The sequence below is a fragment of the Mytilus californianus genome, unplaced genomic scaffold, assembly GCF_021869535.1.
Source record: "Mytilus californianus isolate M0D057914Y unplaced genomic scaffold, xbMytCali1.0.p SCAF_3, whole genome shotgun sequence".
NCBI classification, from domain to species: domain Eukaryota; kingdom Metazoa; phylum Mollusca; class Bivalvia; order Mytilida; family Mytilidae; genus Mytilus; species Mytilus californianus.
In genome coordinates this window covers 15,147,898-15,163,994 of record NW_026262679.1, presented here as the reverse complement: position 1 = coordinate 15,163,994, position 16,097 = coordinate 15,147,898, and the positions used below count along the sequence as shown (strand labels likewise).

Sequence of the window (16,097 nt, the reverse complement as noted above, 5' to 3'; positions counted from 1 at the left end):
GATTTACATATGTGACATACATTGTATTGTTCATTTGTGACATATATTTGATCTTATATATGTAAGAATTTCTCATCAAAGATACCAGGCTTATAGTTTGTATGCCATACTCGCGTTTCATCTACCAAAGTCTCATCGATGACGTTCGAATCAAAAAGTTAAAACACCAAATAAAGAACGAAGTTGAAGAGCATCGAGGACCAAATATTCCGAAAAGTTTTGCCAAAAACAGCTTAAGTAATCTCTTCCTCATCTCGTGGGGAAGCAAATCCCTAGTATTTCGAAAGTGTAACATATTTTTTATCTTAGATACGTGATATATTTGTATCGTGTATATGTGATATACATTCTATCGTATATATGTGACAAACATTTGATCTTACATATGTGACATACATTGTGCATTCATTCATTTGAAATTGTAAGTGTGGTTTTTTTTATAAACTTTCTGTTTAACGATATTTTCAAAGAATGAGTAATTACATGTTCATTAAACATATGATTTCTATCTACATAGATATAAGTTTTTACAGATTACATCTGTACTGGTACTGGTTTGATGACTTATCGATTAGTTATTTTATGACTGTTTTAAATGAGGTGGCAACGAGGTTTACATACGGTTCTTACTCAGAAGTTCAAGGACAAGCAGTAACAAGGTTTAATATATTGTGTTCACTGTTGAGTTAAGGGACAAGCAGTAACAAGGTGTAATATACTGTGTTCACTGTTGAGTTAAGGGACAAGCAGTAACAAAGTTTAATATACTGTGTTCACTGTTGAGTTAAGGGACAAGCATTAACTAGTTATTGTGTATGGTCCATTCTCTAAAATTCAGGAACAAGCAATAATGTGGTCTTACATACCGTGCTCACTGTGGAGTTCACGGAAAGCAACAACGAGATTTTATATACGGTGTTTTGTGTGGATTTCAGGAACAAGCGATAACAAGGTCTCATATTAGAAAACGCCTCGATGATCTCGTTGTAGCGTGCTTGAGTCGAGTGCGGGTATTTGTGGGTTCAATCCAAGACGGAGTCAAACCAAAGACTTGAATATGTGTATGTGTTGCTAAGCTAAAAATGCTGCATTCAGGAGGAATGGCAAAGACTGGCCTGTTCGTAGTCCAGGTAGGTTAACATGTCTTCCTGGAGACTGTTACCCAGTGAAATTGTACGTTAAAAATTAGACCAGGGTTCATATACATTATACATCAAAATGTTATCGTTCTGATGTACATGTAATATTTGCCACTGGACGTTTAATGCCGATTTATCATCATTTTATATAAGAACAAGAAGTAACGAGATCTTACATTCAGCGCTTTCTATAGAGTTCAGGGACACGACAGTTAGTTATAACACTATCTGACACACGATTCAATCTGTTTAGTTCAGAAACATGCACTTATGAAGTATGATATACGGCGCTTTTTGTTCTCTTTCTTTTCTTATGAGTTCAATGACATTACCTTGTAGTTTGTATTTGTTGATTCTGTTTTCATACTTACAGCATGTTTTGTTTGATGATAATGTTTCTATGAATTATGTTAACCTAGTATTATATCAAAGTGAGTACTTTAAATTATCAGTCATTAATGGAAATGTGGACATGCAACAAATGTGTTATAAATGTTAGATAAAACTTTTTGTTGTTAACTAGTATTTTAATTGATACATTTTTCTATGAATTACCACTGTAAAGAATCTCTACTAAACCTTTTTATTATGAACTTTTTGAAGAGCTCGTTTAAAGTTATATGTCTCAGCATATTATTAATTACACGCTGATTATTCCATGTGCATTCTTGTTTTGTGTATTTAACAGCTCACAATTTAAGAAAACGTATTGGATATGATTTCTGTGCGCACAATATAGAATATATTTAAAATACAATAAATTCGGCGAAAAAAGATCATTAAATGACCAATTACAAATGCATTTATTTTTTTTCAAAAATTTATATCTTGTTGATACATAAATTTCCGTTTAATTGGAATACAATAATTATAGGGCCATCGACTTCGTTTTGGATCTGTTTTTGCCTATCCCCCCCCCCCCCCCCCCCTCCCAAAAAAAAAAAAAACGCACACACACTTTTCGGCAAAAACATAATAGTTGTTAACTCTCTGACACATTCCCATTTTCCATTCTCAATTTTATTTTTGAAAATAAAAATGAAAATGAAAAGGGACACAGCCTAGCTGCCTAATTGACTATTAGACTCTTTTTTTTTTGCTTGTTACTTTCAGAAAGCCCCCCCCCCCCCCTTTCCACATTCTTTTCAGTCCACTCCTATGCCGCTGAATATATGTAGTTTTTCGTTAATGGTGTTTTATCATAAATCAGGTAGTTGGATTTATCGTTTCTATTGTTTCACATTTTGTCATGTCGGTTCTTTGATAGCTGACTATATGGTATGGGTTCTGGTCATTGTTGAAGGCCGTACTTTGACCAATAGCTGCTTACATCCTCGTCATTTGGACTCTGGTATTTGATATTTGTCTTTTTAACGATCATACTAATTCTTTTATTTTTGTTACAAGTGTTTCAGTACGAAAAGATGAGAGATGACAAATGGACATATAAAATATTTAAAGCATGATATATTTTAAAATATATGAAGGAAATAGTCAAACCGTCTGCAATCATTTCTGCATGGGAAAAACCTATGACTTGACTATATTATAGTAGAAATTGAATTACAAAATAAATTTGTGCAGATCACGTCAACGACAAAGACATTAGCTACAGGAATAAATGGGTTTTTACAAGTAATCATTTTTGAATTTATCATTTTATTTTTCCAGCCTTACACGTCGACGGACTAAAGTCTGACGTTCCATACTTTGAGCCAAGAGAAAACAATGTATCATTCCACACTGGATCAACAGCTACCTTGATGTGTTCCATCATAGGACTCCAGACACGGATCGTAAGTTGTCAGCATAACAACTTTATTTTTTTAACGATATAGTTACATTATCAACTATATATGTTTATAGCTATGATTAGTGGTTTGCGAATGTGTGAGCCCTTATTTTCATGCCATATACTATTTCACTGTTATATCCCACAGAGGTCTGAATTAATCAATTATTTATTTCAAATCTCGATTGAATTCAAATAATAACACTGAAACATCAAAGCATTAGTATACCTCTTTTTCTTCACATCTTCATACTTTTTTCTTTCTTTTAACCCTATTTTAGTTTTTTTCAATGATATATTCGTGTCCGCTGTATTTCGCCGTAATAACTAATATATTTAATACATGTCCTTTTATTCTATATACTAGTGGGCCAATCAGACTTCGCTTTCTTCCTCGACTGTTCTTATTCTATGGTTTTAAATTAGTTTGTGGCTCTGCTGTAAAAGATTTTATTGACGACATCTTAACGTTCATCTTCGTTTTATTAACAGCATGTGTTTTAAAGGTGTGGTTTTGTTTTTAGAAAGCATTTGCGTATGACTACATACAATTTATTTCATGTTCATTAACTGCCGAAAATATCCATAATTTGCAATTGAGATCATTATGGCGAACCTAAATATATTTTGATTTACTATAGGTGGTTTAGTGACTTTGGAAGCAAGGAAACTTGCTAGTTAAATACCAGAAACCAGCTTTTCTTAATTTGAAATCGGTCAAAAATAATTTCTTGTTAGTGCATTACTAGGATTTAAATAAAAAAAAATGCACTAGGATTTAAATAAAAAAAACAAAGTGCACATGCGAGAAAATTTAGAGTAGACCAGTTGTGCACAATAACTTGGTAGTAGATGGTTAAGAGCTTCAAAGGATATTTGTTGGATTGTTTTGTAAATTTTGGGGAAAGTTTTGAGTTTTATCCATTAAGAAAGCAACATTATACCCCTGATTCTTATTACATTTACACAAACGTTAATTATTTTCAAGGTTATAAAACAAGCTATACAATTTTACATGAAAATATTTAAAGACAACATTTTGATATTTGGATTAGATTTAATTAATTTTTCCAGAATCTCGGACTGACTTGGACTTGATTAATGACATATAAAGTGATGCAATCGATCTATTGGAATGCAAATAATTTAAGGCAAACTTTTAATGATATCATCAAACATATAAAACTACAGTAACGATGAAGATCAACCTGCAGTGTATTTAATTGTTTATATAATGTTTAATTCAATGAAAGTTATCGTGTATCATTACAGATCATCAAATAATTGTAATTTTTGGAAATGTTTCCGTCGATTAATCGGTAATAAAAATATAATGAAATGAACGAAAAATTATTCAAACCGAGAATCGGAAATGGTTTTATTGGATTTTCCAGTTGTGCTGTAATAGTCTTATTCAAACATTGTAATTGAATAAAATGTCTTGATCTATTTCTGAATAACTTTAAGTACTATTATAACATCGAGGTGAAAAGAAATTAAGGGTTGGATCAAGTATTTAATCTGCACTGTTTTACTTACTCTTCCTGTGTCAAGAATACACCACTTCGTTAATTTGTAACGTAGGATTAACCGAAACAAATGATTTCATTAGCCTTTTGCTGTTTAACATATTCTATATTTAGCACACATGTTTAGTAATCCAAACAAAGAATATTAGAAAACGTTATCATAATATTGCCAAAAATTTTCCACGTATTAAAAAAAATCAAATAATTGCCATTCTTACCAACTTTTCTGACTGGAATAATGTTTTGTTACTTCTGTACCTAAGTAAGCGGGTTAGTAAAAAGTGTGCACCACATTTTTGAGGTTATTTCGAATAGACAGAAAAAATATTACAGTCATTCCATATAATTTAATTCTAAATTTCATGTTTAGGAGTAAATCATGAACAAACGTTGATGACGTCACTGAATCAAGTTATCTCATTAAATCAGATTTTACATTTACATACAATGTTTATATGATTTGACATATGCTTTTCAGACTTATATTTCATATTCTAGGATTTAACTACAATTAATTGACCGAATGACGTTGAATACAAAAACTCAATTTCTTTAGAAATATGAAGTCAAATATTTCAAACTTTATGTCTGACTAAAATATGATACGGGTAAATAATTATTTTATGGATTCTTTTATTTTATACGTAGGTTGTTTGGAGGCGAATGTCAGAACCTAGCCCTCTCACTATAGGAGATTTTGTTTATAGTCAAGATAGTAGGATTTCAATACGAAGGGTAGTGAAGCAAAATGAATGGAATTTAGTCATTAAAGATGTGCGACCAGATGATGCAGGAGTATACGAATGTGCAGTTAGTTCTCGAGAGAAATATAAAAGACTTGTTTTACTTCGAATAACTGGTAAATATAGGGTAGTCATTCTAATTTGCAAATAGTAGATAAAACATGTTCAAAATGTCGGCATTCACCTCAAAAGCTAACCAAACCTTTAAACAGACTTATTCGGAAAGGATATAGTTACGATACTGTTGTCAGGTCATTAAGGATTGCATATTTTGGTATTAATATTTATTCACTCATATGGTCTTTGCATCGGAAATAAACACATTTATTCTAAAACCAGTTGTTGGCATGATACGGGTTATGTTCTCATATATTTTATGATGGTATGATACTAAACACCTAACGGGAGGGATTGTACTTGATTGTCATATGATGAAGACATAATCTTTCAATCAGTTTAATTGAGGTCTGGAGCTGGCATGTCAGTAACTGCTAGTAGTCCTTTGTTAATCTATGTATCATTGTCATTTTGCTTAGTTTCTTTTGTTACCTATTCTTACATCGGGCTCGGACTTCTTTTAAACTGAGTTTTACTGTGCGTATTGCTATGTGTTTCTTAATTCTACATTGGCCAGAGGTATAGGGGAAGGTTTGAGATCTCACAAAACATGTTTAACCCGGCCGCATTTTTGCGCCTGTCCCAAGTCAGGAGCCTCTGGCCTTTGTTAGTCTTGTATGTTTTTTAATCTTAGTTAATTTATATGTTTTGGAGTTTAGTGTAACGTCCATTTTCGCTGAACTAGTACACAATTTTATTTAGGGGCCAGCTGAGGACCACCTCCGGGTGCGAGATTTTCTCGCTACGTTGAAGACCCATTGGTGGCCTTCGGCTGTTGTCTGCTCTTTGGTCGGGTTGTTGTCTCTTTGACACATTCCCCATTTCCATTCTCAATTTTATCATACTTTTTTAATTTTGAGAAAACCCACACTCAAAGTGTACATGTGCTGTAATTCACAAGGAAACTGAAACTATCACTTTGACTGTAACAATGTCTGGAGATAAGAAGATACCACAGTGAAAATTAAAACTTGTTATTTGACGAAAAACAGACAACATCACGACCAAAGAGTTTTAAAAACTAGAGGCTCTAAAGAGCCTGTGTCGCTCACCTTGGTCTATGTGCATATTAAACAATGGACACAGATGGATTCATGACAAAATTGTGTTTTGGTGATGGTGATGTGTTTGTAGATCTTACTTTACTGAACATTCTTGCTCCTTACTATTATCTCTATCTATAATGAACTTGGCCCAGTAGTTACAGTGGAAAATATTTTGTAAAAATTTACAAAAATTTACAAAATTTATGAAAATTGTAAAAAATTGACTATAAAGGGCAATAACTCCTTAAGGGGTCAATTGACAATTTTGGTCATGTTGACTTATTTGTAGATCTAACTTTGCTGTACATTATTGCTGTTTACAGTTTATCTCTATCTATAATAATATTCAAGATAATAACCAAAAGCTGCAAAATTTTCTTAAAATTACCAATTCAGGGGCAGCAACCCAACAACATGTTGCCTGATTGGTCTGAAAATTTCAGGGCAGATAGATCTTGACCTAATGAACAATTGTATACCATCAGATTTGCTCTTAATGCTTTGGTTTCAGAGATATGAGCTAAAAACTGAATTTTACCCTATGTATTATTTTTTTGCCATGTCGGCCATCTTGGTTTGCGGGCAGGGTCATCGGACACATTTTTTAAACTAGATACCCTAATGATGATTGTGGACAATTTTGGTTAAATTTGTCTTAGTAGTTTCAGAGGAGAAGATTTTTGTAAAAGATTACAAAAATTTACGAAAAATGGTTACAAATTGACTATAAAGGGCAATAACTCCTTAAGGGGTCAACTGACCATTTTGGTCAAGTTGACTTATTTGTAGATCATACTTTGGTGAACATTACTGCTGTTTACAGTTTATCTCTATCTATAATAATATTCAAGATAATAACCAAAAACGGCAAAATTTCCTTAAAATTACCAATTCAGGGGCAGCAACCCAACAACGGGTTGTCCGATTCATCTGAAAATTTCAGGGCAGATAGATCTTGACCGATAAACAATTTTACCCCATGTCAGATTTGCTCTAAATGCTTTGGTTTCAGAGATATAAGCCAAAATCTACATTTTACCCCTATGTTCTATTTTTAGCCATGGCGGCCATCTTGGTTGGTTGGCGGGGTCATCGGACACATTTTTTAAACTAGATACCCCAATGATGATTGTGGCCAAGTTTGGTCAAATTTGGCCTAGTAGTTTCAGAGGAGAAGATTTTTGTAAAAGTTTACGGACGACGGACGACGGACGCAGGACGACGGACGACGGACGCAAAGTGATGAGAAAAGCTCACTTGACCTTTCAGGTCAGGTGAGCTAAAAACTACACAGAAAAACTTATTAAGTTTGAGCAACAAGTTAAAATTCAAGTTAAAATTCTTTATTGAAAACTCTCAGACATATACAGTGTTAATTACAAAAGAAGAATTCAGTACATATTCAAATGGAAAAGGCAAATAATATAAGTAATTTATATTATTAAATTAACTATAAATATATGTTTTATCATTATTAATACAACTATAAGTTAACAGTTTTTCTAATTTCCTCAAAAATATAGCTATATGTATATTATTTAAGACCTACATATTAGATAATGAAAATAGTCCATGCAATTTTTATACTGATGTTTGGGATGTATATTATGTTGGAAAAAAGTAAAATAACAAAATACCGAACTCCGAGGAAAATTCTAAACGGAAAGTCCCTAAGCAAATGGCAAAATCAAAACCTCAAACACATCAAACGAATGGATAACAACTGTCATATACCTAACTTGGAACAGGCATTTTCTTATGTAGAAAATGGTGGATTAAACCTGGTTTTACAGCTAGCTAAACCTCTCACTTGTATGACAGTCGCATAAAATTCCATTAAATTGACAACGATGTGTGAACAAAACAAACATACATAATAGGTAAAAACGTCAAAAATAGAATGTATTGTATTCTAAGACATTTTACTTTAATATTTTAAAACAACAATGAAGTGGTATTCATTGCCTACTTCAACGAAGTTACACAAGTGACAAATCCTATGTTACGTTGATGTGCCGGCCAATCTACCTGTTACGAAAGGAAATTTAATATCTTATAACCCTATAGTTTTCACATAGTAAAGGCTATCAACTTATTTGGTATCATCAGATATATTTCAAGCCCAAATTCTTTCTTTACGCAGAGATTAAATTAACCTCTAGTAGATTTATCCATATCACTATACTATTTATGATAGAAAGTATCCAACAACTTTGTTTTACTTAAGTATTATTATTTAATATCTACTAACCATTCCATATACATGATTGATTGATTGGCGATTGCTTTACACCGAATCAGCACAAAAAGGCTATATTGCGGCGACATTCCATATACAAGATAAAGATATATTATCGCTCTTTGCTGTATTTTTCCTTTGATCTTTTTCTATTATAATTTTTCAAATCATGCTACTCGCTTGAGATAGAACATTATCGCTAGAAGCTAAGGGCGCTTGACGTTGTCAATGTAAACATTAACGACGTGATAGGCAGAATGACGATAAACAGATTATCAATGGTCTTTCAAACTCGAGGATGTTTCTCTGCTACATCTCATCTCAACTGTCGCCTTTCGATGAGATTGTAGCTGAGAAACACATTCTCGATTGAAATACCATCGATAATCTATGCGTATCATGTAATATATACAATAGTTAATACAATATAATTGATAACTTGCTTTGGTTTTGTAGTAATTCCTTCAAAAAGTTTAATATTCTCAGTTTCACCTGAATGTGCTGCAAATTTCTCCCACTTGTTTCTCAAACCATATATTGTGGTGTATTAGTATGGATACCCAGAATCTTTTTAACTTTACCAACATCCTTCATATTTTTAATCTCAAAACTGCAGAGGAATAAAGCAAAATAGGTGACACTAGATACAAATGATTTTAAATGAAGGTTGACGGTTGTGAGCACGAACCCCACCAAAAACCGGCGTTGCTCTGGAAGGGTAAGACGATGATGCTTCACTGGCGGTAACCGTTGTGGTTTTAATGGCTGGTAAAAAGTCTGTGGGTTCATTACGAGGAAAAGAGGACGAGATTATGAATAATGAATTTGGTTTAAAGCGTCTGTTTAACTTGTATTATTGGAAAGAAGCTATCTGATATACTTTAATAAATATAAAAGCAAACACTCTCTTCAAGAATAAAACATTACACAACTGATATTTGTATTGATTTGTCATTGTATAAATTTATCATTTCTCTTGTGACAGGAACATACAGAAATTTATCTAGGACAAGTTATACTTATGAAAACGGTAATATTTTTACAATACTCGTTAATCTTTTTTTTTAATTACTGTAATACAAATGTGTACTAAAGACTTTTTATAACGCAACCCTTCATATAACTCATCAAAGATACCAAGCTTATAATTTTGTACGTCAGACGCGCGTTTCTTCTACAAAAGACTCATTAGTGACGCTCAAACAAAAAGAAATGTTATAAAGTACGAAGTTGAAAAGCATTCTGGACCCAAAATTCCGATAGTTTTGTCAAATACTGTTTAGGTAATCTATTCTTGGGGTAGAAAACATCCAGCAGTGGCATCGACCCACGTACGTTCTATGGTTCCAGATGTTTGAAGGTTGACATCTTTTTGAATAATAATAAAACAGCAAAATAAATTGCGAAGTAATTTGATATTGACTCAAATAATATTTCCCTAATTTTGTTCTATATGAATTGAATTATAAAACAAAATTATCCTTTAAAGCATAGTTTTCATGATATTGCAACCCATTCTCCCATGATGTAAAACAAAAAATAACTCAAATTATAAATGCTTATGCAATTTGGGCAAGTCTTCGGACTGTATTAAAGCCTGTTTTTGCGGTCTTATATCTTAAGATACAAGTCGTCTGATCTGTAATTTTACTGATTGTGTTTTATTTCCGAATATTGATTTTTTTTAGTGAATGTGAATTGGCATGGCGGTTGATGCATGCATTGCAGGAAACACTTACCCTGTTGAATCACCCGGGCTCTTGTTCATAATGTTTTATTCAGTGCTCGGAGTACACAATGTGCACTCGAAAAAACAAATCCAGTGAAAAGATTGTTTAAATTTTGAGTCTGAGTACGATAAGTATACTCGAAAGTGTCATGAATATCGATAAACTAATGTCGCCTTAATTGAATGCATTTATTCGTCATTTATGCAATTAAAAACAATTTGGACTCCTCTTAATGAAAATTAAATTTTTTTTCCATATGTCAAATATGGTCACACTAATGAATTTATACATAGATTTTCTTATCGACAATTAAACGAAGATTTCCACACGATTATAAGTTACAAATGATTGCCAAATAAGTAAAGTTTGCAAGGGAAGGATGCCTATAAGTCCATAAGATATTGCGTTCTTATACTTGAATCAAATATCGATGAAGAAAAACAATACCATTAACGGTATCATTTTTATAGCACCAGATGCACATTTTGACAGTTAATGTCTATCCAGTAATGCGCGAGGCCTGTATATTTGAAAGTCCAAAACCTAAAACAAACGTTAAAAAGCTAATAAAACCAAAAAGAACCAAACGTAAAGCCAAACCTAGACAAGGAATCAGAGCTATTCATGAGGGAGATACATTCCTTTCAGTTACCATTATATTGTATACGTGTGTGGGAGGTTTTTTCCAAAGCAGTTAAACTTGGGATTATTCCAATTGTTTGTAACCATATTTAGTTAGTAGTTTACCGTAGTACAACACTTCTTTGGAATGTTTGAGGTTTGATATTGTCTTGTTCTATTGCACATGTAATTGAATTAAAGTTAATTTTCGGTTAATATATCATCTTTTTGACCATTGAATTAAAATTTAAAAAGCTTTACACAAGAAAGCAAAGTATACTTTTAGATTTTTGAAAGATTTGTAAGCTAAGGGCAAATAATAATTATATCAACATTGAGGGTTTTTATATGTGTTCAATCAAACATATTCAAATGATATATCAATATCAACATACACGTCATTAAAATGTATATAATTTACACTTTAACGGTTTAGCACATAATATTCAATTGAAGCTGTTGATATACCAAATGTAGTAACCAAGAAGAAAGATATATGTCCAAGTGAATATTTCATAAAAAAAAACAAACACATGAAGGCTTTGACTAAACTCTTTGAGCATCAGATATTATCGTCCCTTAATACGTGTCTTGAGTAAAAGGATTTTGTGTTTAAAGATAGTTGTGAAAGTAAGGTTTTGTATTCTTAATATATTTAATTGCAGATATACTATTGTCAAAACCACGTAAGTATAGTATGACACATTTTAGCCGTCTTACTCTTAATTGTTAGATTTCGTCTCTGATATAACAGTTATTTTTATACTTAATATCTTTCAATTACCAAGATAATTTAATCTAGACAGCGTATTGATAATTATACATAATGCGACTCATCAACAGATGATTTTGTGTCATAAGCAATTGACAAGTACCACCACAAAAAGAAGGGAATGTTTACCTTACCGAAACAAACAAGTTCATCATCGGTTCTTCGATAGGTGATTGTTACTCAATCTCAATTTTATGTGTGTTGTTTTGTGAACTGCTTTATGTCATTTTAACGATCGTGTTGTCTGTCTTACTTCGATTTATTGATTTTGCATTGCCCCATTTGTATCTCTTTACTTTATCTATACACATATTATATACAACAAACGCGTTCTTTGATTATTGTACTTTTGTGTCCTTGTATTTTGATTTCATAAACAATTTAGTTGAGTCTTAAATATAACTTAATGGTTCGACAATGCAAAGTTGTTTTTCAATTTAATAGCAAACAATTTAATAATTATAAAGGTGAATTATTTCACACCTTGACAAATACTGTTCATGTTTATCAATATTTAAATCAGTGCGAGCGGACAAAACTGGACAAATAGTAATCAATTGCACTGCTTCGTTTGCTTCGCGGACAACGTCTTAATATTTATACAACCTTGGCTTTAAAATGATATGTTTTGAGCATTAGTGTTGAAGATAAATCTAAAAGAGCGCTTCGGACTAAAATAATTATAAATTGTTATTTTAACTTATTTAGCATTATAAATGTATTAAAAGAGTTATCAGTTTTTAGAAGAGAAACGATATTTGTTACTCAAATGCCAGAAAAAAATGCGCTTGTTGAAAATCCTCACTTGTGATTTCTTTTCTAAAATTGTACAACAAAATAATGTTTAATGTTCAGGAAATTGGATTTTTTAACAGTTAGACGAGATGTATATATCAATGCGGTATGTCTGGTCAGTTATTAGCTGATATGACTCGTCTTCGTATTTTTTTAACAGAATGTACATGGCGGGTGTGACTAGTGGAGAAGCAACTGCTTACCCTTTCAGATCACGTGCGTTCACATCTGGTTTTTGTTGGGTTCGTGTTTCTCAATCTTGAGGGGTTTCTTTTTTGTAGTATTTTGTGGACATTTGTTTGTGTTTTAGTGGTTTTGTTTGTTTGTGTTTTAGGGGTTTGTTGGGTGTTGTTTTTTTTTTGCCATGGAACTGTCTGTTTTGTTCGGGTTTTCTTCCCTCTCAATTTTATAATGCTTTAATTGTCCCCTTGGTATATCCTGTCGTTTTAACTGGAGATTTATATTGAGGAATTTCTGAATTAAAAAATTCAAATTATCCTTTGATATTTGTCTTTTAAACCAACGAATTTACTTACGGACAATTACTGTATTTCTTTTTCTTACTAATTCATCAATTGAAATACACATAATTGAATACAAATGTGACTGTCAAAAAATAAGTTAAAAGTACAGTCAAAATACCTAACTTTCCAAAAATCTAGTAATGATTACTTCCAAAAATGTGTGAATATATCAAACATGCAAGGATTTCTTGAGCTGGTTGCTAATTCTTTTTTTCTTTTTAGGGGTTAACGTATCAGGAAATGACTTTGTGAGCAAAGGTCAAACTATTTTACTTACATGTAATGCTACTGGTGAAGATCATGCACCAGACAGAGTTGACTGGTTTATCAATGGACTTAAAGTTGATAAGAAAAATATGCCCCGTGTACGGGTGTATAATGAAGTTGACATTTATAGAAGAACGTTACTGAGTAAACTAGAAATAAGACGTTCATTAATGAGTGATACGGGGGTATATATATGTAGAGGGCCAGATGAAAAGACATCCAAAATAACAATTCATATCTTAGATGGTAAGTGCATGTATGACAATGATTGAATTATGTTACTAGGCCACACTAACCAGATATCTGGTGTACAATAGTTACCGAACTTATAGACTAACAATAATTGAAGTAGTCTACAAACTTTAAAAAAACTATAAAGGGGTTTAGTCGTCAGTTTTTAACAATATTAACACGAAGTATAGTTTTCAAATATTTACAACACTGACAGGAGATAAGTCTTCAATAATAAAAAGTTTTAATCAATGCATCACTGGTAAATTATTAAGTCAGGGATTTCGTTACATAAATTGCTTAAAACTTTTTCTAAGTTCTTTCATAAATACAAAGATTTGATTAGTAAATTTGGCTGTACCTGTAGAAAACTTATTAAAAACGGTATTTCATATCCTACATTTTACGGTAATATTGTACTAAAAGCGCGGGAGTCACCAATGTTGTAATTAGATCTTTGAATATAGTTTACATTGTCACAAATATCGATTTTGTCATCAGCAGATTAAAACATAACTAAATTTGTATTCTTTTCAAACGGTTTTTTGGGATGTATAAATATACATCCACGTTCATTTTCTATATAGAGATTACTCCATATATATATTACATTATACATATTTATTAAATTTTATACAGGTTAACTCCTAACTATCCTACTGCCTATCGATACTTTTATTTTGACATTGCACAAGTCATGTCTTCTTTGACTGTCCATGACGTTAAAACACTAAATCCCTGGGATGTTTTTTAGTTGATTTTAGTCTCTGATGCATGATTTTTTATTATTAATTGTTTTTGGCTTTTAACTAGCTTTCAGTAACTGCGAGTACTCTCAAATCGTACTTTCGTGTTAATTTGACCTGTTGATACAATTTGTAATGTATTTTTGTTTTTTAATGTTTACTTATTCAGTGTTATATCTACTCTCACTATTTTTTATATATACCACTTTTGATAAGTGTTTAGTATGACGATAAATTTTCACTTTTGTTCTCGTACTAGGAACAACAAAATTATTTCCGTACTCCATGTATACCTTACAACAAAATTATTTTTATTTACCTGTGTACGTTATTTTATTTGGCGGCATTTTGTCCATGGTTATGGTTGTCTTTCTGATATTGTTAAACATCTAACCTCCTTGTTTTATTAATTTTGTATTTAGATTGTGTCATAGATCAAATTTATTCATTCAGTGTATGTTCACTTGTTTTTGTTAATATGTCTTTTGATTGAGTTAAGCCATTTCAATTGATATTGTATAGTGCGTCTTTCTATATTGTGATGTTAAACTATTGTTTCAGATAGGGTGAAGGTTGGCACCTATTAAAACGTTTAAATCCGTTGCATTTGTTTGCACCTGTCCTAAGTCAGGAACCTGATGTTCAGTGGTTGTCGTTCGTTGATGTGGTTCATAAGTGTTTCTCGTTTTTTATATAGATTATACCGTTGTTTTTCCTGTTTGAATGGTTTGACACTAGTCATTTTTGGGGCCCTTTATAGCTTGCTGTTCAGTGTGAGCCAAGGCTCCTTGTTGAAGGCCGTACATTGACCTATAATGGTTTACTTATACCAATTGTGACTTAGATAAAGAGTTGTCTTATTGGCACTCATACCACATCTTCTTATATCTAATTAAAGAAATTTCAGTCTTCATTAATTAAAAGCATTTACGTAAAGTTTACTTTTAAAAAAAATAACAATACTTACATTTGAGTATGACTCTAATTATTAACAAAAGCTACAGAAATTTTAGTTTTTAATAATTAAAATGCAAGATGTTAATTGTTCAATAATTAGCCCCACTACCGGCGATGTAGTCTTCAAAATAAGCTCTACTAAGAGACGATTCAGTCTTCAATATCTAGTCAAACTAACATGTGATTTAGTCTTCAATAATTAGCAGGCGATCCAATAATTTTTTAAACTAATAAGTGATTCAGTCTTCAATAATTAAGGGCAGCATATTATATTTGTGGTAACATTATAATTAGTTATAACTAAGAAAAACTACAGAAATGGACACCACATAAGTTTATGGTCACAAATCATGAGTTGGTTGACCGATACGATGTGTCGGCCTCTTAACTCAATCTGGCGATCTTAGATGTTTAGATACCAGTAAAGTCGTCTGTAGTTTTACCGATTGTGTCCTATCCCCGATTGTGAACGTTTTACTGAGTATGAATTCTCATGGCGGGTGATGCATGCATAACAGGGAATGTTATCCCGGTCTCGCTCCTTTTGGAATTGATCCGATTTACTCAGTTTTTGTTTGTTACCTTCATTTTTTTTTTTTTTTTTTCTAATCGAGTAACGAGATTTTAACATCGGTAAACTACTGTTGTCTTAATATATTGTACGTCAGATGCATAGTAAGCCATTCTACTAAAATCTATAAATCATATTTACCAGTGATATATTTCTCAAGTTTAAGAAAAAACACTATTTAAACATCTTCTAAATACAAATGTACGTGGAATCATTGTTCCTTGCAAAATTTTATAAGACTTATTTACTTGTAAGTTCGGCTATCTCCTGGCACGGCA

At 32.0% G+C, this 16,097-nt stretch overlaps 1 protein-coding gene across 2 annotated transcripts in view; it reads left to right on the top strand.

Moving 5' to 3' along the window:
- Window positions 1–16,097, top strand: part of LOC127733978 (protogenin-like) — a 63,988-nt gene that overhangs the window by 39,240 nt on the left and 8,651 nt on the right. For both annotated transcript variants that reach the window (XM_052243466.1, XM_052243465.1), the window contains exons 3-7: window positions 2,811–2,935; window positions 5,109–5,319; window positions 9,591–9,635; window positions 11,622–11,642; window positions 13,270–13,560. In XM_052243466.1, coding sequence (XP_052099426.1) covers window positions 2,811–2,935; window positions 5,109–5,319; window positions 9,591–9,635; window positions 11,622–11,642; window positions 13,270–13,560 — 693 coding nt within the window. The remainder of the gene's footprint in view (window positions 1–2,810; window positions 2,936–5,108; window positions 5,320–9,590; window positions 9,636–11,621; window positions 11,643–13,269; window positions 13,561–16,097) is intronic.